This window comes from Pygocentrus nattereri, chromosome 1 (genome assembly GCF_015220715.1).
Source record: "Pygocentrus nattereri isolate fPygNat1 chromosome 1, fPygNat1.pri, whole genome shotgun sequence".
NCBI lineage: Eukaryota > Metazoa > Chordata > Actinopteri > Characiformes > Serrasalmidae > Pygocentrus > Pygocentrus nattereri.
Genome location: NC_051211.1, coordinates 27,988,911 through 28,015,764, shown reverse-complemented (window position 1 = coordinate 28,015,764; position 26,854 = coordinate 27,988,911). Strand labels below are relative to the sequence as shown.

The window sequence follows — 26,854 nt, the reverse complement described above, 5'->3', positions numbered from 1 at the left end:
GGCCTTGCAGTAACGTGTGAACTCGTGGATTTTTTAGGGGTTGAGGCTTTCATTTAATTCGGTGGTTAGTTTGATTTGCAGTGCATGCTGATAAACAACAGACTAGACCCGACAGGGCGCGCTTGATCCGTACACGGTGAGCAGCGCTTGAATGTAAGTAGGGGACACGTTATATATATATATATATATAAAGCTCCAGATAGTTCACTGCAGCGGTCACAATGATCGGAAGACGCCGACAGCCGGAGACCCTCGACCTTCTTCGCTGTGGGCACTTCGCCCTCTGCCTCTAGAACAGCGTCAGCTGGGTCTGCTCAGTGTGTAACGAGGCCCACAAAACAACAGAACTGGTTCTGAAGTTCTGTTTAACTGGTATCACTTTCAGCACCGCTCAGCCGTCCAAAATAAATGTTTCCATACACCGTGTTGGCACTCCCTCGTGTTTCAGGGTCAGAGGGTAAAGGCTGGGTCACCCAGCGGTCTGGACCGTACGACACACAGCCATCTTGGCTCTGCGAGAAGCGGAGAAATGAACGCGGTGAGTGTTTTTCTGTGTCTGACAGGCCGTGAGGCGAGATTACAGTAGACTGGTTTCGGTGCTGTGAGAAGGAGGTTCGGCTGTTAAGTGGCTGTAGCTGAGCGTGTTTTGTGAAGGTGTATGTGAGGAGGAGGAGGCTGTATGTGAAATGAGAGGTGGGCCGAGGGGATAGCAGAAATAAGCAGGAAGGCTTGTTCCGCACACAAACTGGATTTTGTTCCAGCCACTCGGCCTGTTTTCCCGAACCGAGCATCCTTTCACGCTGAAGGAGCTCTCCAGCATCCTTCCCTGATGGACGCCTTCGCTGCTGGACAGAAGTTTGTGCCGCTGATGCAGTAGCGTAACCGAGCAGTGCGAGCCGGTAGGGCTAGCGGTAGCTAGCTTAGCCCGTTGGCTGTGAAGGTACAGATAAACTGGACGTGTTGATTTTGGTTTCATGACTGCAAGTCGTTTGTGTCAACCAGCGGTAGCTAAATTAGGCAGTGACATGTTGTAGCACCTTTATGGCTGGTTTATAGTCTGGACGTTGTAATGCTGCATAGTAGGTTTAGCTAGTTAGCTCAGTTTACTACTGCATAACTAAGGCAGCGGGAGTCTAAGCCGAGCTTGCTGTCCTGTTTATTTACTTTTCTTCATTAGGTTAGAAATGTGGCCGGACATTCAGGGTAGTTAGCTGTGCGGAAAGCTGTGGTGAGGACGTGAAAAGACCCGTGCTCGGTAGGTAAGCCTGCTGTTTCCTGATGGCAGCCTCCGGTCATTAGTAACGTTAGCTAGCGCGCTTTGAGTCCAGCGTTAGCGTTGTTTCTGAAACATTGAAGCGGCTATTGAGGGGTTTGCGTTGCTGCTATGGAGGGAAAACACCTTAGCTATGCTTATTGTTGACTTCTCTTTCGTTTCTGTTCTGCTGCACAATGATACCCAACGATGTTTCGATAAACATTCAGTGAACGTTAGAGATGGGAGCTCTTCAGCCTCGCTAGCCATGGTGGGTCATTTCCTCTCATCGTTACTTCTCATTAGTGAACCTTTACGTGTTACTGCTATAACTACCGTTTAACTCCTAATCTAATTTATGACAACACTGCCATGTAAGTTACACTATGTGCCAAAGTTCTGTTTTCACGCGCACAGCTTGTGTAATCTCTATAGCCGACCATTATCAAAAGAATAGGACCCTCTCATGTATCAACATACCAACCATACCCAGTGCCAAGGGTCAGCTGCAGGGGCATACATCTCCGGTGGCGGACTGTAAAGCCTTCCCAGAAGAGGAAAGTCTTTGGCTGCAGCTAAGGGGACAAACTCTATATTAATACCCTTAATTTCAGAAGAAACACTGAATGGGCAGGTGTCTACAAAGGTTTGGGCACATAAAATATCCCTCAATTAGCATTGATGTGATGGCAACAAAAATGAATTACACCATGTTTATTCCTCTTTATAATCCCTTGGCTATAGGATTGGACAATGTAACAAATGTTTTACTATGATACAGTTTCATGATGCACTTTAAGTAGCCCAATGTTTATTTGAAACAAGTTCACTGCACCAAACATGGTGCCAAAAAACCTCTCGATAGAAAAGACACCACTTTAGATCATTTATGTGGCTGCACACATTACTAACAGGGCATGAACCCACACACCTAAATGTATTTTATTGGGATTTTGTGTGGTAGACCAACACAATGTAGCAAGTAACTATGAAATGAAAGGAAACTTATACATAGTTTTTGGAGAAGTGTAAAGGAGGGTTAGGTTATAAAAGATATCCCAAGCTATAAACATCTCACGGAGTACTGTTCAGTCCATCATCTGAAAATGAAGGAAGGAGTATGGTACAACTGCAGACCTACCAAGACATGGCCGTCCAACTAAACTGACAGCCCATGCAAGGGAGCACTAACTAGAGAAGCAGCCAAGAGGCCCATGGTCACTCTGGAGGAGCTGCAGAGATCCGCAGCTCAGGTGGGAGAATCTGTTAACAGGGCAACTATCAGTCATGTACTCCACAAATCTGGCCTTTATGGAAGTGTGGCGAGAAGAAATCCATTGTTGAAAGCAAGCCATAAGAAGTCCTGTGAGCAGTTTGCCACAAATCTGGGGACACAGCAAACATGTGGAAGAAGGTGCTCAGGTGAGATGAGACCAAAGTTGAACTTTTTGGCCTAAATGCAAAACACTAACAAAACAAAAACTAACACCGCTCATCAACCTGAACACACCATCCCCACCATGAAACATGGTGGTGGCAGCATCATGCTGTGGGGATGCTTCTCTTCAGCTGGGACAGGGAAGCTGGTCAGAGTTGATGGGAAGATGGATGGAGCTAAATACAGGGCAGTCCCTGAGGAAAACCTGTTAGAGGCTGCAAAAGACTTGAGACTGGGACAGAGCTTCACCTTCCAGCAGGACAACGACCCTCAACATACAGCCAGAGCTACAATGGACTGGTTTAGATCAAAGCATATTCATGTGTTAGAATGGCCCAGTCAAAGTCCAGAACTAAATCCCACTGAGAATCTGCAGCAAGACTTGAAAATTGCTGTTCACAGTTGCTCTCCATCCAATCTGACGGAGCTTGAGCTATTTTGCAAAAATGAATTGGCAAAAATTTCAGCCTCTAGATGCGCAAAGCTGGTAGAGATATAGCCAAAAGACTTGCAGCTGAAGGGTGGTAATACAAAGTATTGACTCAGGGGGGCTGAATACAAATACACGCCACACTTTCCAGATTTTTATTTGTAAAAAAAACTTGAAAACAAAGTTTCTTTTCACTTCATAATTACTTGCTACTTTGTGTTGGTCTACCATATAAGATCTCAGTAAAATACATTTATGTTTGTGAGTGTAATGTGAAAAATTGTGGAAAAGTTCAAGGGGTATGAATACTTTTCAAGGCACTGTATCTGCACAATCCATATCATGTAGCCTATGCTGACAGTATCACTACACATGTGAATCTGTCACTGGTGATGCTCATACTGTGATTTAGATTCATTAACACTTGGATTGATTACAATTAATTGTAAATGTGGATGATTATTAAACAGGTTCAGCAGATTTTAAATGAAAATGATTATTTAGTCCTCCTCAAAATGCATGTGAAGTTGGTAGACTTAAGTCAAGTCAAAGTTTATTTATATAGCTCTTTTTACAACAGGTGTTGTTACAAAGCAGCTTTACAGGAAAATCTGGGTCCAAGCACCTATGACCAAGCCAGTGGCGACAGTGGCAAGGAAAAACTCCTTTTCCTCCCAAGAGGAAGAATCCATGACAGTAACCAAGACTCAAAAGGGGAAAAGAAAATCATTCTCTGGTCGACATCAGATAGCAAACGGCATTAGTATAAAATATTATACTGCAAAAGGGGAAAATGGGCAGAACAGTGGTTAATTACACTGCTCAAAAAAATAAAGGGAACACTTAAACAACACAATATAACTCCAAGTAAATCAAACTTCTGTGAAATCAAACTGTCCACTTAGGAAGCAACACTGATTGACAATCAGTTTCACAGCTGTTGTGCAAATGGAACAGACAACAGGTGGAAATTATTGGCGATTAGCAAGACACACTCAATAAAGGAGTGGTTCTGCAGGTGGGGACCACAGACCACTTCTCAGTACCGATGCTTTCTGGCTGATGTTTTGGTCACTTTTGAATGTTGGTGGTGCTTTCACACTCGTGGTAGCATGAGACGGACTCTACAACCCACACAAGTGGCTCAGGTAGTGCAGCTCATCCAGGATGGCACATCAATGTGAGCTGTGGCAAGAAGGTTTGCTGTGTCTGTCAGCGTAGTGTCCAGAGGCTGGAGGTGCTACCAGGAGACAGGCCAGTACACCAGGAGATGTGGAGGAGGCCGTAGGAGGGCAACAACCCAGCAGCAGGACCGCTACCTCCACCTTTGTGCAAGGAAGAACAGGAGGAGCACTGCCAGAGCCCTGCAAAATGACCTCCAGCAGGCCACAAATGTGCATGTGTCTGCACAAATGGTTAGAAACCGACTCCATGAGGATGGTATGAGGGCCCGACGTCCACAGATGGGTCTTGGGCTCACAGCCCAACACCGTGCAGGACGCTTGGCATTTGCCAGAGAACACCACGATTGGCAAATTTGCCACTGGCGCCCTGTGATCTTCACAGATGAAAGCAGGTTCACACTGAGCACATGTGACAGAGTCTGGAGACGCCATGGAGAGCGATCTGCTGCCTGCAACATCCTTCAGCATGACCGGTTTGGCAGTGGGTCAGTAATGGTGTGGGGTGGCATTTGTTTGGAGGGCCGCACAGCCCTCCATGTGCTCGCCAGTGGTAGCCTGACTGCCATTAGGTACCGAGATGAGATCCTCAGACCCCTTTTGAGACCGTATGCTGGTGTGGTTGGCCCTGGGTTCCTCCTAATGCACGACAATGCTAGACCTCACGTGGCTGGAGTGTGTCACTTGATTGAGCACATCTGGGACATCATGTCTCGCTCCGTCCACCAACGCCACGTTGCAGCACAGACTGTCCAGGAGTTGGTGAATGCTTTAGTCCAGGTCTGGGAGGAGATCCCTCAGGAGACCATCCACCACCTCATCAGGAGCATGCCCAGGCGTTGTAGGGAGGTCATATAGGCACGTGGAGGCCACACACAATACTGAGCCTCATTTTGACTTGTTTTAAGGACATAACATCAAAGTTGGATCAGCCTGTCGTGTTTTTCCACTTTAATTTTGTGTGTGACTCCAAATCCAGGCCTCATTGGTTAATAAATTTGATTTCCATTGATGATTTTTGTGTGATTTTGTTGTCAGCACATTCAACTTTGTACAGAACAAAGTATTCAATTAGAATATTTCATTCATTCAGATCTAGGATGTGTTATTTCAGTGTTTTTCCTTTATTTTTTTGAGCAGTGTAGATTAGATCAGCAGCAGCAGTTATTCAACTCAGCAAAGAAAAGGAAAGCACACAGAGAGTTAGTTCTGTAAAGAGTGACTGATCACAGATTACAGTATTAACGGTATTAACAGAGTGCAGCACAGACTCCGGCAGGTCTAGTTATTACAGCCTAACTAGAAGGGAGCAACCAGAAAGGTAACAGAGACATGAGGCCTCCCCGAGATGTCAGCACCCCTCCGCTCCACTGCCAGCAAACTTGAGTGAACACGTGAGAGCAGTGGGACGACAGCACCAACACTCCCAGTTTACCATAATACTCCATGACCATGATGTGCACTGTTTATCTAACAGGGTAAACTAATTACCAAAGGCTTGACTAAGCAAGTAAGTTTTTAGCCTAGACCTTAAGACTGAGGCTGTGTCCCTGTGAATCCCAAACACTGACTGGAAGATTATTCCAAAGCTGGGGGGCTTTGTATGAGAAGGCTTTCCCCCGATGCAACTTTATTAGTTCTAGGTACTAATAATAATCCAGCACCTTGTGATCTAAGTAGGCGCGATGGTTCATAGTAGGAGAGAAGTTCACTCAGCCACTGAGGGGCGAGTCAGTTTAGAGCTTTATAGGTCAGTAAAAGAATTTTAGAATCAGTGTGAAATTTAAGTGGCAACGAGTGCAGGGTTGATAAAACTGGGCTAATATGGTCAAACTTTCTGGTTCTTGTGAGACTCTGGCTGCAGCGTTCTGGACTAGCTGAAGCTTGTTAAGGCTCTTGCTGAAACATCCAGACAGCAGGGAATTACAGTAATCTAGCCTTGAGTTAATAAATGCGTGAACTAGCTTTTCTGTATCCTGTAGACACAACGCATTTATTAATTTAGCAATATTGTGGAGATGCAGGAAGGCTATTCTAGTAATATTTGTTATGTGTGCTTTGAAGGACAGATCCAGCTCTCGTGGCACCAAGATTTTGTATAGATTAACAATTATAAATTGACGCAACTGAGAAACTATTAAGTTTAAGTATAAAATTAGTTTGTTTCTAGCAGCTTTTGAACCAAGAAGCCGATCCTCTGTTTTATTTGAGTTAAGTAGAAGAGAGTTACTCGAAATCCAGTCTTGCCAAGTTATAACTGTGTGTCATCAGCATAGCACGTAAGGATCTGCAGTCTGTATATCTGTAAAACTTCTCATCCAGAACATGATCTAATTCATGCATCCCAAAGTCCTGGTATCTAACCTTTTGTTTTCAGTCTGTGTGGCAAGACTGGTGATATGATGCATGTCATGACACAGAGGGTACAGTTAAGCATATTGTGACACCATAAGCAAGGCTAATTTAGATTTTTTTAAGTATCATAGTATAAAAACATAGTATATAAAACTCCACATGCATAAAATCAGAGTAAAACAAAAGGTAATGGCTAAAGATAGCAGTGTTGTAATCTATCTTTAGCTGTTAGAACAATACTGTTTACATCTATTACTGCACAGAGTAATATTGTTTACTGTTTACATCTGTCACTTGATGCACTTTATGAACAGCTGCTCCACTTGTACATACGCATGTGTAACTTTAATTTAATTTCAACTTTGCACATACTGTACTCTTTTTTTGCTTTTACCTTTTACTACTGTTTTTTAGAGTTATTCTTATATTCTTTTTTCTTATTCTCTTAAGAGTATATATGGTGAATGGAGGAACAGCAAAGTAAGAATTTCATTGTACAGTGCAACTGCCTGTTCTGCTGTGCACATGACAATAAAAATCTTGAATCTATCTTGCAGCTGGGACTTGCAGCTGTCTACCCTGAATATTTGCATGTAAACATCAATAAAGTGTTTTTGAGAATGGATGCAGTATCACAAAATAGTAATATTGCTGTACTGAAGGGTATTGATATTTTCTTACATTCCCAGTATCACACAAAGTGTAGTAAAAGGTTATAACTACAAAGATGGATTGTTGAGTAATCTATTACTAGTAATAAATTTTCAGATAATTATGATCTTGTGATTTATTTTATGTCAGTATTTTACAGACACTTTTATGTGGAGTCATTAACAATACTTAGTGAGTGTAGCACTGGGAGTTTTGCCTTTCGTCGTGCGGTGGTGTGTTATACCAAACCCTGTTCGCTCATGTGTGGGATGGTGGAATAATTCACTATGCTCCATAACTTTGAAAAAGGAAAGTTCCCCTAGTAGTGACTAGGGTGTTACGTTAACAGTTGCAATTATTTGCTTATAATGAAATTTGTCTCTCTCTCTTTTTTTTTTTTTCTTTTCATCAGTAACACGTCACACAGTGAACGGTATGGCGTGAAAGTTATATCACAATAATATTAAGATGTCTTACAGTTTTGGTGTATATCACTAGTGTATTTGTGTATATTTTGTTCAAGAAAATGCTTAAGTAAGCCTATTTTTCTAGATTTACAATGGTGTGTTATTTTGGGATGTCCTTGGTCCATGTAATGATTTGTTCTTGTAATGCGTTTTGGAAATACACCCCTTGCTGAAATGGCTATAGCCACATCTACATCAAGAAGCAGACAGTAGTTTGCAGTATCCCGAACATTTACATGCCAAACATACCAAACATTTACATGACTGTAGAACGTTGCTTCTTTCCACAGACTGTAGTACTTTGTGTAATTGCAGCCTTATGAAAAGGGTGTCTGTACTCTGTTGGCAGTAAGTTAAGAAGCATCATGAGTTTTATGTAATTCTCCAAATGTGAAACCTTTAGACCGCAATATGTCTCTTTGAGATAAGGCTCTATCATAAGCTTGTGCGTGCTTCTTCCTCATTTCAGCTCCTCAGCCTTAATTTGCTGCTGGGCTGTGTGCAAACATAACGTCAGCTCTCTGTCTCTGTAAGAATATGATATAATATGTGTGCTGTATCCTTTACTTAAGTACAGGTGAGTTATATGCTGATGTTTGACTATTAAAATACTTTCACTTTCTTCCCTCTGTAGGTGACAAACAGCATGTTTAGTACTACTAGAAAGAAGTTTGTGGAGGAGGTTGAAAGTGACTACCCAGATGAGAGCATGTACTACAGCCAGACATCGATGTTTCCACATCGACCGGAGAAAGACGTAAGTGATGGTCCTCATTTTCTTTTGATGTCTGCTCTGCATTTACATTGCTGCCTTTGTAACCCCTCTTAAGTGTTCCTGATACTTATCATTCAGAAGCATAAGTATGGGAGCATTTTTAATTGTATTTTAGAAAAGAATAAGTTTTCCCACCATGACATAATTTTAAAAAATTGGGATATTTTTTAAATGTAATTGTAGGGTCTAAGTAATATATCAGATGGCTGAAAATAACTGCAAATATTGAGGTCCCTTGAGTTTATTTGTATACCACTAATATACAGCTAAACCACTGAAGAACAGGGTAAAATGGGTAACAAAGTGTGCAGAGAAACAGATGGACTACAGTCTGTAACTGTAGAACTACATAGTGCATCTATACACTAAGTTAAAATGGACAGTGAGCATAGAAACATAATGTTATGCCTGATCGGGGTGTGTGTGTGTGTGTGTGTGTGTGTGTGTGTGTGTGTAACACACACAAACACACATTCCTTTTGACTCCTGCCACCCTTGCTTGTCTTGCATTGTAATCAACCACTGACGTCATAATCCGCTCACTAGGCGATTAAAGTTGAATGTGAATTTGATCATAAAACATGATTAAAGTCAATCTGAAATCAAAATGGACATCATTCAAGACAAATTTCTTATTTCTCTGTAGTCTTTGAGGGAAGTATAGTGACTTTACCGACTCTAAATGCCTTCTGATGTTTTGCCATGTTGGCTTGTAGAAGCAGCAGCCTGCAGCGCTATCATTCTTAGTCAAGCTGTTAATAAATGATGAATCATCATGAACAGTGTCATAGTTCTTTATTTTTGACAAAGTCTGTATTTTTTTATGTTTATTTATATATATATATATATATATATATATATATATATATATATATATATATATATATATATATATATATATAGCTGAATTGCTGTTTAACTTTTCACGATCCAGTCAACCTAACCTAAAGCAAGAGGATCTGAACATTTCAGAACCCAAAACATTTCAATAAGAAGAAGTGAACTATGAACCAATGAAAAATAAGTAAATAAGACACCAAATGGCACTGAATTATGGGAAGGTCTAAAATATATAAAATCACAGTACAAAAACTAACTCAATTAAAATAAGTGTTAGCTTTTTACCACAGGGAATGTAAATGTGCTTTTAAGATTACTATGCAGAAGTCTATGTTGTCAGTGTTATCATGTGACGTAACTGTTAAAGTATTAGGTATCTACAGAAGCAACAGCTTTCAGGCATTGTTTATTACTGAGTAAATTGAGTTTTAAAGATTTAATTACAGTAAGTAAACAGTCGCATTGTGATTTATAAGCTAGGTCTATATGAAAAATAGAAGTTTGCCTCACTGTGATGCTTTTTTAAGAACCATGGCGCTGATTCCTTTTCTCTGTTCTTTTTCAGATGCTGGCATCTCCGTCTCAATCATCATCAGGTCAATTGTCACAGCTTGGTGCAAGTTTATACGGTCCTCAAAGTAAGTCATTTTAAGTACACATGGACTAGAGGCTATTAGGTCTCCATTACACATGCTAAACATGTTAAAATGATGTTTTAGAAAAATGTGTTGAAAGTATTCTTAACTTTTACTCATGAAGTTACTGGCAAATAGTGCACAGTATAGCCTTAAGCTTTGTTTTTTCCTCCAATATATAGAAATCAAATTTCAGTTAAAAGTTGATTAGCCTGGGCCAAATTTCATTAAAATATTACCATATATACCATATAAAATATTGCCATTACATTTCATAAGCAAAACTTAATTTGCAATTAAATACCTTACTTTACTTCTGAATTGCAGGAAATGGTTTCTTTAAAAATGTTAATACTTTTTTGATAAGAGAACATGGGAGCCTATCCCAGCAGTCAAAATATATATAACACTAAATACATTCAACAAGCAAGATAATACACCAGCATGAAAGTAATGCTAACCATACACTAGAAATCTTTGAAAGCCTTTGAAAAGACCTTTGAAAGACTAAAGTCTGACTCCCTCTCACAACTAAAGACAGTGTCACGGTTTTTAGTCACAGATTATGATTTTGCAAAGACAGGAAATCTTTTATTGTCACTATTTACAAGACTGCAAACTAGATTTTTGAGATTATTCCCCCATCATGCACCTACTGGAAATTTACAAGCTATATGAACCCTTTTCCTTCCATTTTATAGCGGTACAGATGGGAAAATATGTTGGCTGAGGTAAAGATGTGGTGCTCAGAGCAGTTCACTGTAGAGCTGTATACTCTGGCAGATCATCACCCAGAATCTTTTTAATTAACCTGTAAAATGTGCAGTTACTTTTTAAATTTGATATAAACATTTACACATCAATACAGCATGCAGTGATTCAGCGTTGTTGTTTGGATATTATGAGCTAAACCATAAACAGTGTAACAGAAAGCAAAAAAAGGGGAAAAAACATCAGTGGTTCCTCAATAATGCCATTTCATGAAGTCCTCACATCATGAAGTCCTGAAATATTAAAGCAGTCAGTTTACATTTTAAGTTCATATGATTATTGCATTAAAGTGGAGCAGATTTGCCGGTTTTACAGAGATTTCAAGCTTTCGCATGTACATTTTCTTTCTCTCTCTCACTCTCTTGCTCTTTCTCTTTCTACTGCGCCGTGTGCATGAGCTCGCCCGCAAGCACTCACATACGCCCCTGGCGCACCACTATTTGCATGAGCCAAGACTTAAAACTTATGATAGTATTAAGATTTTGTCGTAGCGTCAAGGCGAGGAACAGGCTGACTTAAGACAACTATCTTGACCACCTTACACTTAAACATCTAGATGGCACGAGCGCAACACGACATGATTTTATTCAGACATTCAGTATTTGTCTGCGGCAGTGAAATCGCTTGAAAAGTCATTTGATGTGAGGACGGCATAAGTCTTCTATTAACTTCAACACTTGCATACCATCACCATCTACTCAAGTTGTATTCTACTGCTGCTAACTACCACACTGGACAAAGTTTACTGTTTGTCCAGGGTGTTTTGATGCCCAACATCTGATATCAGTTCAGATGCGCAGCACTGTTGGCTTGCATATAGCAGTATTCCTGTTGTGGCATCTCAACAAACTTGTAATTCAGAGGTTCTTGCAGCATTGAGGAACAATGTATGTATGACAAAGTATTTCCTTTGGAACAGTTTCGTTTACAACAGGGTGCGCTGGCAGCAGCTATATTTGTAAATGCCATTTATTTTTCTCAATGAGAAATCTGCTTAGAACTGGATCTCTGAAAGTTATGTAGACAAAAGTGTGTTCTGTATAAAGTAAGAGTGTCCTGCTGTAACATTTTTTTTCAGGTAGTAAAGGTTGTTTTGTTAATGTTCTTTATTGAATAGTTACAATTTGTATGTTCTTTAATCCTCTTCCAGGTGCACTAGGATTCCCAATCAGGGGGATAAGCAGCAACAACCCACAGCTAAACCGCAGCTTATCACAAACCAGTCAATTATCAAGTCATGCCACACCCACAACAGGTGTTCCTACAATGTCCCTTCATACTCCACCCTCACCAAGTAGGTGAGACACCGTGTGGCGTACTGCAGTGTCATTGTTGTAGCTGCATCGAGCCACATACTTTGCACACTTCACTTTTCACTGAACAGTCTATAGATTAGATCAGATCAGATTACAGAAATCACTGAGGCGACTGTTGCTACATGCCTTTCTTAAAAACTGTTAAAAATATATTTAAAAAAAATAAATTATATTTATATATATATAATGAAATGTGGAAATTGCAGATTTCCATAGACAGGTCAGAGTTCTTTTTAAATTGCTGTCATTACAATCTAATGGCATTCTGATTTATTGGTCATGAGTGCTTGTGATTACTTAATATTAAAATAGTAAATTTTTTTTTTTTTTTTTTTTCTTTTTTTTTTTCAGAAAATGTGTGTCCAGAAAGGAAGCATGTATAGATTTTAGGCTATGAAGATTTAGATAACATAAATGCACAAAATAACATAAAACAACTCAAAGTAAACCACTTGGCAGGTGCTTTGTCATGTATCTACTGCTCATTATTTATCCAATATATCACCGAAAAAGCAGTATTTAATAGTATGTCAGTATCACGGCATACCTGTATAGAGGATATTTTGCCCAGCACTATGCTAAACATTGGACATGGAAATTAAAGCTTGGATGCATTTTCTGTGACGTCTGCAGGGGGATTTTGCCAATGAATACGAGGAACATGATGAATCATGTGCAGGTGGGACAGAGCATGTCAGTGAGTGGAAGGACCAACAGCATCAGCAGTTCGGGCCTGGGCAGTCCGAATCGCGGCTCACCCAGTATTATCTGCATGCCCAAGCAGCAGCAGTCCAGGCCGCCGCTCACCATCAACAGGTTCAACACCATCACCCAGATTCAACTTGAGCTAGTGCCATCAGTTTTTCCTGTTGCATATTGTGATGAAGCCTAACAGGGCAACGTGATGAATCATATTTTTATCATTATTACAATAAAAGTTTTTTTCAGTAAACAGAGTAGAATTACCTCACACATACAAAGTGACGTAATTTGATTGACAAACGTAGCAGTGAAGCCCAGCAAGGACTTTCTTGCACTAGGTTCAAACCCTGCTCTGCTGCATAACTTACCATTGCTCTTAATAGCAGTTATGGCTACTGTTACAACAAATCTGCATCATCATAATTGATTAGTTTTTAATAGTCCCATAATGAAAATATTTTTTTTTCTGTGTTTGTAGCCTAACTGCAAACATGAATAGAAAAGCTCTTAATGGAATTCTGTTTTTTACCACTTTTTCTATTGTCATTGTGACATCAAACAACTTTATCAGAGATTGCATTTTATGTCCACATTGTGTAGCTCTAGAGCCAAATATGTTAGCTAGACTTAACTAAGATTTGCAGATGTTTGCAATTTTTGTTTTAGGGGCAAGTTTTAGCTCTTTTTAAAAATGTGTATATATATATTTTTTTTATTTTTTTCCATTTATTTTATTTTTTTGCACCATAACTTGGTGCGCACGGAAGCAAAGTGTTCACGTTCAGGCTTTTTTATTTCCAGTGTTGCCCATATCCTGTGCATGCTAGCCACACTATATTTTCTCTTAGCGTTTTGGAACTTCTTTAACACTTTTCTTTTACATTATTTTTCCATTAAAATCATCTCGAAAAGTGGATTATTAGTAATCTTTACAGAAGAGAACAGCTTTGGGTGACGGGTCATGCAGATGATTACCTGTGAGAGCCACAGATTATTACTTTTATTTATAAAATGAATATGGTCCTGTGACTTTTACTCCTGTTTATTACTGATGTGAATTAAGATTAACTTGGTTACTTTTTGTATATTATGTAATTCCTGATATAAATCCTGAGATGTAATAAGTTTGGGAATTCAAGGGATTTAAAAAAAAAAATAGAACATTGCTGAGTGACCACAATATGTTCAACTTTTGTGCAAAGATATGGTTAAAATTGATCCTCAATTCCTAAGATCCTAACTGATATCTTTTCAGGCATTGCCTTGATAATTATCGCCATTATTTTCTCTCTTCACAGTATGTCTGGGTTTGGAATGGGCCGAAATCCTGCTTTTGGGATGAACAGTTCTTTATCAAGCAACATCTTCAATGGAACAGGTGAGGATCTGTCGCTCAACTCTTGGTGTTATGGTAAGAGAATTTCATCCACATGTGTTGTTTTGGAGCATGTACCTTGGTTTCTTATGGGCAATCTCTCCATGGTCTCAATTTCACTCAGATGGGAGTGAAAATGTGACTGGACTGGACCTGTCAGATTTCCCTGCGTTAGCAGACAGGAGTCGAAGGGAAGGAAGTGGAAATCCAACCCCTCTGCTAAACCCACTGGCTGGGAGAGCTCCATATGGTAAGAGTGTCTCTAAGGGCCAGAAGTTGTTCTTTTTACAGTTAGGCTGTCACAGTCACTTGATTGATTCAGATTTGCATTGTTTTCTATTGCTCAGTTAGAACCAGTTCTATTGTTTGATCTTTTTAAAAATTCTGACAACTTAATTTTAGTAATAAATAAATTAATGGCAATAACTAGTAGATTAGTCATTTTTATAATATTACATATTAAAAAGGTTCACTTGTTTTACAGCTTTTAATTTTAATAACGAGGGCTTTCCCTTTTTTATAGTTGGCATGGTCACAAAACCATCAAATGAACAGTCCCAAGACTTCTCTATCCACAACGAGGACTTCCCTGCACTTCCCGGACCCAACTATAAGGATCCCACATTGAGTAATGATGACAGCAAAGCGGTAAGCACATGTATCTGCTAGGTCAGAACATAGATATTGTTAGGGTTGCAACAAATATTAGATAATTAAAATGCCTTAAAACAGAAAAGCCATTCAAATAACCCATAAATTTACTATTGTTTATAAACCCGAAAAGGTTTTATGAGGAAAAGTTTTTAATTTTTAAGACTACATTTCAAATGACTCTGCTCGCCTGCTCACTGGTGGTCATAGAGGCAACATCTTCAGGGTTGCCAGATTGGGCATCACAGAAACATGCTGGTTTTTTTATTGCAGTGCTGTCTGAGGGTTAAGTTAAGGGATACTTATTAGTCCCACAACAGGGAAATTTCACCTCCGCATTTAACCCATCCGTGAAGTGAAACACCACATACACACTAGTGAGCACACACACACTCTGGTCTCCCTGAGTCTTTTGATGATATTATGCACCATAGAGGTTAAAATACCAGAAATCCTTGTACTTGCTCACTGAGAAACATTGTTTGCCAAGCATCAACCCATTCTTGCTTATATACGATGCATAATTACATCACCTGTTTTTTAACATTTTGAAGTGTTCCTAGTCTTAAATTGCCACTGTCCCAACCTTTTTGGAATGTCTTGCAGGCATCAATTTCAGAATGATTGTATATTAAAAAAAAACAAGTATTTTATTTTAAATATTTTATTTTTGTGTGTCAGTGAATTTATAAGAAACTATTATTACTTGTTATACCTAATGTCTCAACTTTTTTAGAACTGGATGTGTAAAGTGGAACGTATTTCTTATTCTTACATAATATTCAAATATTTGAGTATTTCTTGCAGCTATAGTTTTTTTATATTATATATATTGTTTTCTTTTGCCTGTAGACTGTATGATTCATCTTGCAGCATCTATGCCATATTAAAAATAAAAGCATCAATTCAAGCATAAATCAGCATGTATTCTGATGTGTGAATATTCCTCCTATGAGAAACTGTATTTCTGGCACATCACTCTGATTGTCTGACTTTTTCTCGTCTTTTCTTTCATAACTGATGCTATTTTTCTTTTTGAAGCATAGCTTAGGAAGAGTGACTATGCTTTTTGTTGTAAAATTGATGAGCCTCTACTCTGCTTTGGAAGGTTTCAAAAGTGTTCACCTCCCTTGTGTTTTGCCATCACCTTTTCTTCTCTCTCAACTGCAGAACTTAAACTCATCAGGTAAAAATGTATCCAGCACAGATGGGCCCAAATTTCCTGGAGACAAGAGCTTGATGTCGCAGAACAATAACCAACAGAAAAAGGGAATTCAGGTGCTGGCAGATGGTGAGAGCCAATCATAGTTGCACAACCATACAAACACCATCAAGAGCTTTTTGCCGCCTCTCCACCAGTTTTGAGATGTAATCCACAGGTCACCCTGCTTTTATTTTCCAGGCCGAGTGACTAACATTCCATCTGGGATGGTGACAGACCAGTTTGGGATGATTGGCTTGTTAACATTTATTCGAGCAGCAGAGACGGACCCGGGCATGGTGCACTTGGCATTGGGGAATGACCTGACGACGCTCGGCCTAAATTTAAACTCGCCAGAGTGAGTGCCACACCGTCTCAGTATACACTAGATAAGAGATCAGACCTTGACTTGTTTGGAATTAGCCATTGTTGCTGGAAAGTAAGAATTACCAGCTGTTTGAGATATGTGACATTGTATCTAAAACTGGCCTTTCCTTCTGTCCTCTTTTATGTAGCTGTAAATGCTGCTGATTTCCTCTTCATATGGAAGTAATTTAAGAGTGCGCTCTAATTGCACATGCACTTTATTTGTTGAATTCTGCGATTTATGACTAATGAAAGCAAGTTTTTGTGCTGCGTTTATTTCACTTTTACCAGGATGGTTAGCCTTGTGGTGAGGTGTCGGATCTGATAAAAAGCTTTACGAAAGGTTGTGGGAATATATGATGTCCGTCATATCCAGTGGATTCTGGAAAGGCACAGTTACTGAACATACTTCATGACCCGCTGTTCAAGACACAACTGTATGTGGGCTCGATATCCCACAATCCCTTGTGTGTGTTCTGGATGAGGAATTTGCACACAGTGGACACTTACTGTAACTACTTGATAGACAGGGCTGTTATTTATCTCACAAACATTACCGATGTATCAAAAATAGTAAAAAGCTATGTCAAGTTCTTGCATGTAGAATTGTTAATGTTAAAAGTGGACACTCAAAAAAAAGCTCACAACATACAAATGTTTATTCTGTGATACTATAGTTATGTGTCTGTGTTCGGCCTCACATCCTGATGTTTAAGTCAGTGTTAATGTTATGTCAGCAGTGGAACATTTAAAGACTATTCATTTAATGATTATTATACTTCATATACTTTTCTGGGCGGCCTGGGTCCTCTCTGTGTGGAGTTTGCATGTTCTCCCCGTGTCTGCGTGGGTTTCCTCCGGGTTCTCCGGTTTCCTCCCACAGTCCAAAGACATGCAGTCAGGCCAATTGGACGTGCTAATTTGCCCCTGGGTGTGAGTGTGAGTGACTGTCTGTGTCTGTCTGTCTGCCCTGCGATGGTCTGGCGACCTGTCCAGGGTGTATCCTGCCTTCCGCCCAAAGACTGCTGGGATAGGCTCCAGCATCCCCCCGCGACTCTGACGGAGAAGCGGCTTAGAAAATGGATGGATGGATAGATACTTTTCTGTACAAAATCCAGTTTAATAGGACTAATTGTGCTGTCTTTGTAATGATGCATGAAATTGGCCCTTGTTCTTTAGTTACTGATAATATCCACAGTGTGCTCATAAAAGCATATTGTGTATCATGGTGATAAAAGAAAATATTTCACTATTTTTCATAAGAAAATAGTGCAGTGTTGCCCACCCCTACCCAGAGTGGCTAAAAGATTTGCCTATTTTATGACTTGGTCCATTTTCTTAATATAAAAAAAATTAATGGTAATAAATGTACTCCTGTCTGCCTCCTGTGTGCTAAAGAATTTGCTGTACAGCCCTGTTGGGACAGATGACTTAAAATGGTTCTTAGTAGTGACCATTCAGAATGTAAACAGTACCTAAAGAAGTAAATCAGGTGTTTGTGTTTTCGTTCAATGAGAGGTATTTAATTTCTTTTTATAGGTCAGTATCTACCTGTCCAGCAAGTTTAGCCGCACCAATATACAGGCGAGAGTAAACTGTGTACGTTTAGTTAAATTTACATGGAGAGTTTAAGCTTTGTCAACTTTTAACAGCTTCACCATTTTTCATTATACCAGCATCACTCTGCTTTCTATGGCTGACTAGCTAGCATTTAGCTTGATCAACATGTTTGTTTCCTGTTGAACTAAATTCACCGCATAGCCGATGAAAGTTCAGTTGACAGAGTTCTTATAGGTGTAAACATAGGTGGGGGGGTTTTTGTCCACAAGCCAAATTTTGTCAATGCACCTGATAGTATAAATCAAAGTTTACACCATGTAAAATATATAAATACATACAAATTTAGTTTTGAATACTAAACACTCCATTCATGTGAATTCTACAGATTTGAAGAGTTTTTAAAGAATCGCTTCTTCCACAGCACAGCAGCAGTTCAGTCATTATTTAGCCAGTCCCTATCGTATTTTATCTGTGAGCTAATCAGAAGTAAGATAATATCTGCAGGATCTTCCCATAGATTTGATGCAGTTTCCCATTTTCCATTGTATTTTTCAGTTGTTAGAGCAGCAAATTGATTTGGAAGTAACTCCTTATTTTTGTTTGTTCCTTCATGAAATAGTTTAACAATTTAACAGACTTTTGACAAATCAACTCAGTGGTGAAAAGAGCTATCGTGTTTGTGTTGGTCGGTTTCTGAATTAGTCGCCTTTTCACGCCACGTGAGTTTGCTTGTGTAAGTGTAATTCACAAATTGTGAAGAGCAATCGGAACTCCAGTTACTTTTTCAAAATTTCTCTATAATTTAGTGACTGAGATCACTTTGATAATCACTGATTCAGAGTAGTTTGATATAAAATTGTTAATTTTATAATATAAAAATATAAAAAACGTATTGACTCCGATTTCTTTACAGTGATGTTGATAGGAACCAATGGTCTTGACGTTTACAGTGCAAATATAGTCATTTTATATCCTATCCAAAATAAAACTGCTTTTTATATGTAATGTTGATAATGGTGGCAGTGTATTCATAACCCGTTTCATGTAATGACTTCTCTGCGTAGGAGCTTATAGAGGCATTAAACTCATCAGACATCTGGTTCCTTTCGCCACCAGAGTGAACGAACTGACTCTAAATTTCAAGAAATTGCTCTAAATGACTGTTCACCTCTTAACCATTTAACTATGAAGAAAGTTTTGATTTAGTGCCTTTTTATAGAGAACTGAAGGTTGAGCAATTTCTGGCACTGGACCGTTAATTGGACCTTTGGGATCATCTGAAAGATCATTAATGAAAAGACTGAAATTAATGTGATTTTAATACTTTGGTAATTCTCTCATGATTTTTGTGATTTTGCAGAAACCTTTATCCCAAGTTTGCCTCTCCCTGGGCATCTGTACCTTGTCGGCCCCAAGACATTGGTGAGTGTCTCACTTAGTGGGCAAATATCAGACCAAGGCGGGAACAAATCCACCTGTATCTCAATAACACCTTCTCTTCTGTCTTTCAGACTTCCATGTTCCATCGGAGTATTTAACCAACATTCACATAAGGAATAAGGTAGGTTCAAGATAAACACAGATAAACTACCTTTGTAACTGATGTAACTGTTGGTTCGGCATGCCACTTTTGCTGCCAACATCATAACTGCTGTATTTAGCAGTAGTAAATAAAGGCAACTGGACTTGCAGTGTAATGTTGAAGACATATTGTATCTTGTAATTAAAGCAGTTAGAACTCAAGACTTCAAGACAAGTTGTTGTCCTGTTTCATTCTCTCTCTTTGGACTGCCTCTGTAAATATGTTGTTAGGCATATAAACAGTGATGACTTGGGACAACAAAGTCTAATAATTTTTTGTTTCACTCTTGAAAATCCTTGACATTCTGGCTGATGTACAGTGTGACCCACTAAATGAGCTGGAAAGGTGACTATCGAATAAATGTGTGCTACAGACAGTCAGTCTGAGAAGGCCTCCTTACTTGTGTGTTTAGTATTTCATATTTATTTTAGTAAACATTACTTCAGCAACACGTGACCTAAACACCCAGTGATCTGCGCTAACTAATTTGCTGACTACAAGCAGTCACAGGCTGTTAATGTATTCATCAGGCGTACTGTTTGTCCACAGAGCGTGTTTTTTTTACAGATTTAATTGGTGAGACTTACATAAGCAACGGACATATTCAGTATAGAAACAATCAATTTCTCCGTCTTTACGAGCAATTAATATCTGATCTGTTCATCTTTTTTTTCCATGATTTTTTTCAAAGTGCATCTCATGCAAATCATCTCATTCCTCATCACGCCTTTTATTACATCCCCATCAGTTTTTTTGACATGCAAATCAGCAACTTTCATGTTGTGTTACAGCCATGGGGTTAGTGTGTTAGTGTTTTGTTGCCACTAAATTGTGTGATGGAGTGGTGGTCTGATGGTAGCATGCTGAAGGTATTGCCTTATCTTCAATGTTATACCACAAGTCCAGTATACTTGGATAACTACTACTAGACAGGTCAATGGTCAGGACTAAAAGCCTCCGAAAAACATCATAACATCATAACTGCTAATAAGTGAGCTGATGCCCAGTGAAAATGTACCACAAAATAGATTTGTGCTTTAGAGCTGAAATTTTGTCTTCATGTGAATTAAATTGTTTGAATTCTGACTGTGGTTGATCTGTTGCTGACCAGTTAATGCTTTTGTTTCCATCTCTTCCCCCTTGCCATGTACCCTGTTTGTGTGCACTAGCAACACCAAACAAGCTTTATTCAAACCAGGGGATAGCTGTAGAGCCATTACTGGGCACCATAGACGGAAGTTGAGTTGCCTTTCTATTAGTATGATTGTGTTGAGGAACGCAGCTGTTGTGTGACTGAAACTATATGGTATTGTGGGAAACAGTGTCATAATCAGTTTTTCCCCCGCTTCCACAGCTTGCTGCAATAAAACTGTCACGATATGGAGAAGACCTTCTCTTCTACCTTTACTACATGAATGGTGGAGACCTGCTCCAGCTTTTAGCAGCAGTAGAGCTGTATGTATACCAAATCCGTCCTTTTTAAGTGAGGGGGAAAAATGGCTTTTTAAATTATAGTATGTCTTAGGACATAGTAGGGTATTGTTTGAATGTTGGCTTTTACAAGACTGATACTGCAGAAAGTGCTAATACAGCAGAAGTAAATCATTTAAATCAAAATAATGCAGGCCGATCTTTAACCATGTCACATCACTGATTTATGCATGCATTGTAAATATATAACACAAAGCTTATCACCATTGCAGTGTATAGCAATATAATCATAATATTTTCATGTATATCATGCATCCTTGCTGTGTCTGTACTTATTTTGGTTAAATAAGGACAGCTTGACAGCAGGATTGACATGCAAAATTTGTTTAATAACATTACCAAACAAGGAGGCATTAAGTCTTAGAATTTCTAGACAGTTCTGGTACAAACATTACATCATGTCTGTTGCAGAGCTGTAAATTTGGTAACCATGGGTTAGGGGATACTTTTCTGTAAGCTTATCTATGACCTGATATCTATGAAGGTTTCTTCCTCTTGCTCTGGGGGAATTTTTTCCCTTGACACTGTTACCCTTGGCTTTTTCACTTTGGGTTTAGACCTGGATTTCTGTAAAGCTTTGTGACAATGCTCATTGAGGGGGAAAAAATCAATATGCATTTGAATTGAACTGAATTGGACCCATTACCACTAGTCCTTCTTGTAGTGATGAGAGTTGAAGTTTGATGGTGATGTTAGACTGGAAGTATCATGACCAACTGTTCCTGTTAGGAAGCTGGTGTTATGAAGTTGTTTCATCCAGGTTGCCTGTACTATTTAGTGATGGCCAGGATTATCTTATTCCCTTTAGGTCATATAACAACATTTTGTTTATTTTGGGATCATTTTAGGCAACTGATTTAGCTGCAAAGTGATAGAAACCATTATAGTTAGAACCCCTCAGTTCACAGCCAAGGTAGCTACAGCTGTCTCCAGTAAAGCGCATTCTAGTAATGTCTTGCTTTATATGGACCAGCTAAATGCTTGTTCTTTTTGATGGCTTTCCCATTAAGTTCTAGTTCTTTATCCAGTTCTTCACATGCTGTTTTGCGTGCTAGGTTTGAATGCATGGAAAAGTCAGTTAATATTGTTACTGGCTCTAATAATAAAAAACAAAAACAGAATTTTGAATGCATTGGGTGCTTTGGAAGAAATCCTGTCCACTAAATCCATTGTTGACACTGTTTTTGCACATTTTGTTGCATGTTTCATCTTTGCTTACTCTTTATTTATTTCTCACTTATTCTCTTAATTGCCATGTAATGGCAGTTTTCATTTCTCTTATTTAATCGCTATAGTAGTAGACAGTCACAATTTGAGTATGTAATGTACAGAACCAGTTGACATAATCATGATCATCATAGAATGGGAAGTTTTGGTAGGACATCAGTGGACATGAAACTGCAGCCTTTGGTAATGTTAAAGCTGCAAGGTGGAGAGCTGTACATTTGATAACAGCTTGTAATTGGGCTAGGACAAGGCATAGGCAACGTTGCTTTGACTTACAAATAAACAATTGGTAAGGTTTTGCCTGATTTATTCAAAGAATGTGTCTGACAGTTCTAGCAGTGCTGAAGAAAAATACTAAACATTCAAGGGAATCATTGCTTAATAATTGTTTAAATTTGTTCAAAAATAAACAGAAGGACAAAAAAAATAAGTAAAATGAGGTTCAAAAAGGCTGACTCACTTTCACTTCCTAAATGGGACTCAGAGTTCTCAAAACAAGCAAATGCCTCCAATTGATTTTCAGTTCTTCCACCAAGCTACCATTGACCTCCTGTGAGTCAGACAGTTGTTCTGTCTTTAAAGTTCATCCTTGGCCTCAGCATCAGTCTCGTTTTTTGCAACATTCCTTCTTTATACCATGGTGAATATATATAGCTAATCACAGCCAATCACTTCAAATCAATAATGAGTTAATACACAATAGGATTACAGTTAGCAGAACAAGGTGGAAGCTTGTGAGAAACTGAACGGTTTCATTGATGAGAATCTGATCAGAATTTTGTGATGCATATCACAAAGTACCTTGTACTCTGTGTCCTGTGCCCCTTCACAACAGCATGAATCTTGCTATTTTAAGTAATATTCATTATGTCCCTTCTGATATATTGTTTGGCGGTCTGCCCAGTTTGGTCACTTCACATATGTCTCAGATTAACAAGCCAGTTCTATTCTCTGAGAAGCAGAACGCAGAACCGTCAGCCAACTGTGTTTGCACACTGTGGAATTAGACCTCCTCATTTAACCCATCCATGCAGTGAATACATGCACCCTAGTAAAAGCACGCGCTTGCCCGAAGTGGTGGGCAGCCCTATACACGGCACCCAGGGAGCAATTGGGGGTTAGATGCCTTGCTCAAGGGCACTTCAGTCATGGGGGACTGTCAAGCGAGGGAATCGAACCAGCAACCTTCCTGTCACAGGACTGGTTCCCTAATTAATTAAGTTAATGTTAACAAGTTTCTGATTAACTAGAGCTCACTATTCTTGGAGAAGCTTGTCTCATTTGATCCAGCTACAGGAAATGAGGCCCAAATAAGAATGGTGCCCAACTCATTTTGCTCTGTAGTGTCTTTGTGACATCCAGATCAATTACAGCCCATCCAGTAATGTAAAGTAAAAGTCTAAACAATTCTTTTGATCTGTGAACCGCTTTGTAGTATCTTTACTGAGATCGGTGGCAGATGCACACAGTATGAGAGAGCTGTTAGAATTTGATTAATGTGCATTGGTGTTGTACTTGGGAGTTGTGCATCCTCTACAGGGCTTTGTGGAGTAGGAAACCTGAATCTAAATCATTAACCATAAAATATGAAACATGTGATGTACCACCAATACTTTATGTGCATGTTTTAAGGTATTAGCTTTATTTCCATAATGTGTTCATAGTTTCAATCGCGACTGGAGGTACCATAAAGAAGAGAGGGTGTGGATCACACGAGCACCAGGCATGGAGCCCACGCTAAAGACCAATACCTATGAAAGAGGGACATATTACTTCTTTGATTGTCTTAACTGGAGAAAAGTAGCAAAGGTACGTCTCAAATGCAAGTCATAAGTAGGAATGGGTATTTTTACAATTTTGGCTATTCAAATATCTGCATTTATAATATAGCGTTTGACTGTCTCAACAAGGACATATTTTATATTGTCACAGCAGAGTCTAGAGGCTCTCATTTTTTATTTTTTTCTTCAAACATGATTTTTTCACTTGCTCCAAATGCAGTCGATCAGGAAAGATGTGTTTGGTGTCCAGATTTTACTTTTTTAGTTTAGAGCTGGAGCTGCTAGGCCAATGCAGGAAGCAAACCTGCTCAAACTGCATCCAGGTCTCATCAGGTTGTGCAGGTAAGTAGGTGTGATTTTAGAATGATAATAATTAGATAGTGTGACTCATTGTGAATGATAAAAACGAAAAAAAACTTTCCTTGTAGCCAAAAGAAGCCATTTGGGAGAACTGAAATCACTCTTTCCTGAGACCCTTTGAAATCCTTCTGCCCAAGATGACCAAAGATGAGGCCAAGGGAATTCACAATACAAATGCATTGTAGGGTAATGTAGGTAGAGAAGCTAAGTGAGTACACAATACATCCAGTAACAAATTTTCTAGACAAATGAACCTCAATTGTATAAACCTGATGTGAAGTGGATGCTAGACCCACCAGTGACTCCGCCCCAGAACCACCTCTCAGCTGCATGCATTGACGCGGAATGAAGATGATAAAAAATTACTTCCAGTGTTGGCTTAGTGGTGTAAATAAGGTCTATCCATGCCATTTTACATCTTTTTAATAGGTTTACAAAGCTTATCAACATTATTCAAACATATATAAATTTTTTGGCGTGTATTTATTCCAGTGTTGGTTGGCATAGTTAGCTCAGGAGCTCGAGTTGTAAATTAAAGGCTGATTGACTATATTTGGGGTAAGTGAAAAGTCATGCAAATTAGATTTTTACTTTTCAGTCTAAGACACTAGCTGTTAGCTGTTTGCATCTCTGAGTCTGTGTGTGAAATTTACAAGAAGGTTTGTGATCCCATGCAGTATTGCAGAGGTACATTGTGCACAGCAGTTGTTTATGTAGCTTGTCTGAAAAATCAAAGAAAAATTTATTATTTTTTTTAAAAACACCACAGGAGTTTCACTTGGAGTATGACAAGCTAGAAGAGCGGCCACACGTGCCATCCACGTTCAACTACAATCCAGCCCAACAAGCCTTCTGAGGTCTGCTCATGGGGATGGACTGACTTGGCATGACACTTGCTGAAATGGCAGAGGCCAGTTGTGGTTCAGGCATCCTGCTTTTTACTCCAGCGTCATCTGAAGTGCTACTACTGCCTGCTGCTTTGTGCTGGGATACTTCCTCCATCGTAATGTGCTGCTGAAAACATCCTACCCACCAGAGCTAAAGAAAAAATTCTCTTCCTTTGTTCCTCTCTTGCTTTTGTTTTTTTTTTGTTTTTTTTTTGTTGTTTTGTTTTGTTTTTTTTGGTTTTTTAATGAGAAGTCTCACTTTTCTTTAAATGTCTGCCATCCATGTGCACGGAAAGGCAGGCAGCCATGCACAAATGCAGCGTAACAGTAACCGAATAAGGTTAGTTCTTAATTTTCTCATGTGCTTCAACAAACCATCAAACTGTGCACACATACAAACGTATGATACATTTCGAAGGCCTGGAGAGATTGAAATGTTCAATGTTTAAGGCACTATTTGGTTAAAAAAAATACAAATAATGTGGTTAAGTGCATCTTTTAAGTATGAAGACATTTGTAGAGCATAGACTCTTATAAAAGTATTTTAAATTAATTTGTTCACGTCTCAACACAAATGCAGCCCTTCACTACTACAGTCACCCATTTCCATGCAAATAGCTTGAAAGCATCCTTGCTGCAGAACTGCAGCTCTCCTAGTGTTCAAAATGTATAGATATTCCTCCTTTCTGAACGAACAAACTAGGAAAACACTGTCCAGTCTTTGTTACAATTTTGTAATAGAAGTGTCTTTTTTTTTCTTTTTTTTTTTTTTCTTTTGGACATCACAAAAATAAAGGTGTGTGTGTGTGTGTGCGTGCGTGCGTGTATGACAGACGTATGTAATGATCTCTATTTTGCAGAAAAAAAGAAAAAAACCCACAGAATTGGTGTCCTGTTGAACCTCATTTTTTGGAGGTAGCATGGAGGCAGTATGTGTGTGGGGGTAATGTGGCTTTTTGCTGGAGCTGCTGAACAGGGGACCACGAGCTGGCATCCTGTACATTTTGGTCACCACCAGTAAAGCTGAGAATAAACTAAAGAGCCAGACTTTTAGTGAACCAAGGACAGCCACACCCATGTGACTAAGATGTGGATGCGATTGCAGGAGGACTGAGGCACTTCACTGGCTGTTTTCAACAGCAGCATTTCGTAGGAAAAACAAAAACAATAAAAAAAAATCTATGGTTACGAAGTCGGCTCAGTTGTGCTTCTTGTGCAGATGAAACTTAATATTTGTAACGTTTTTTTATGTTTAATTTTACACCTGCTGAATTAATACCTGTCTCTAACCAAATACTTCGTTGATCATAACTTTGTATATAAAATTGTATTTACAAGAGTATTTTTTTTCTTTTAAACACAATGTTACAACTGCCTAAAGTCACAACCGTCATAAAATAATGTGTGCTAGATAGCAGCTATAAGATTAGAATAGATTTTAAAATTAAAAAGTTTGAATACATTGGAACCAAAACAATAGACAGAAAGTATTACGCATCTAAACAGTAACTTTTCTACTCACAGAGGTGTGAAGAGACTATAACCCTTACATTCACTGAT

General features: G+C 39.0%; 1 protein-coding gene across 8 annotated transcripts; it reads left to right on the top strand.

Moving 5' to 3' along the window:
- LOC108435090 (CCR4-NOT transcription complex subunit 2) lies at positions 1 to 26,486 on the top strand. 8 transcript variants are annotated; one of them, XR_001858416.2, is made up of 17 exons: positions 4 to 538; positions 1,483 to 1,523; positions 8,409 to 8,531; positions 9,955 to 10,027; positions 11,946 to 12,093; positions 12,745 to 12,927; positions 14,112 to 14,191; positions 14,313 to 14,438; positions 14,712 to 14,836; positions 16,010 to 16,130; positions 16,242 to 16,398; positions 19,327 to 19,388; positions 19,478 to 19,527; positions 20,903 to 21,003; positions 23,931 to 24,075; positions 25,177 to 25,634; positions 26,128 to 26,486. XR_001858416.2 is itself a non-coding variant. In XM_017710652.2 (16 exons), the coding sequence occupies exons 1-16, from the start codon at positions 409 to 411 to the stop codon at positions 25,261 to 25,263; spliced, it is 1,752 nt and encodes a 583-aa protein (XP_017566141.1). In that variant the 5' UTR covers positions 4 to 408; the 3' UTR covers positions 25,264 to 26,486. The 8 variants fall into 8 exon arrangements, 5 of the variants coding, with proteins under 5 accessions (XP_017566145.1, XP_017566141.1, XP_017566142.1 ...); XM_017710652.2 differs by having other exon boundaries at positions 25,177 to 26,486; XR_005130585.1 differs by lacking the exon at positions 20,903 to 21,003 and having other exon boundaries at positions 1 to 538; positions 25,177 to 26,486.
- The last annotated feature ends 368 nt before the right edge of the window (positions 26,487 to 26,854 follow it).

What these genes read in the sequence shown, in the direction of transcription:
- LOC108435090 (XM_017710652.2), top strand. Translation starts at nt 409, where the DNA reads ATGTTTCCATACACCGTGTTGGCACTCCCTCGTGTTTCAGGGTCAGAG. An exon ending in GAAGCGGAGAAATGAACGCG is followed by an intron (nt 539 to 1,482) that starts GTGAGTGTTTTT and finishes ATAAACATTCAG; the next exon opens with TGAACGTTAGAGATGGGAGC. An exon ending in TTGTCGGCCCCAAGACATTG is followed by an intron (nt 19,389 to 19,477) that starts GTGAGTGTCTCA and finishes TCTGTCTTTCAG; the next exon opens with ACTTCCATGTTCCATCGGAG.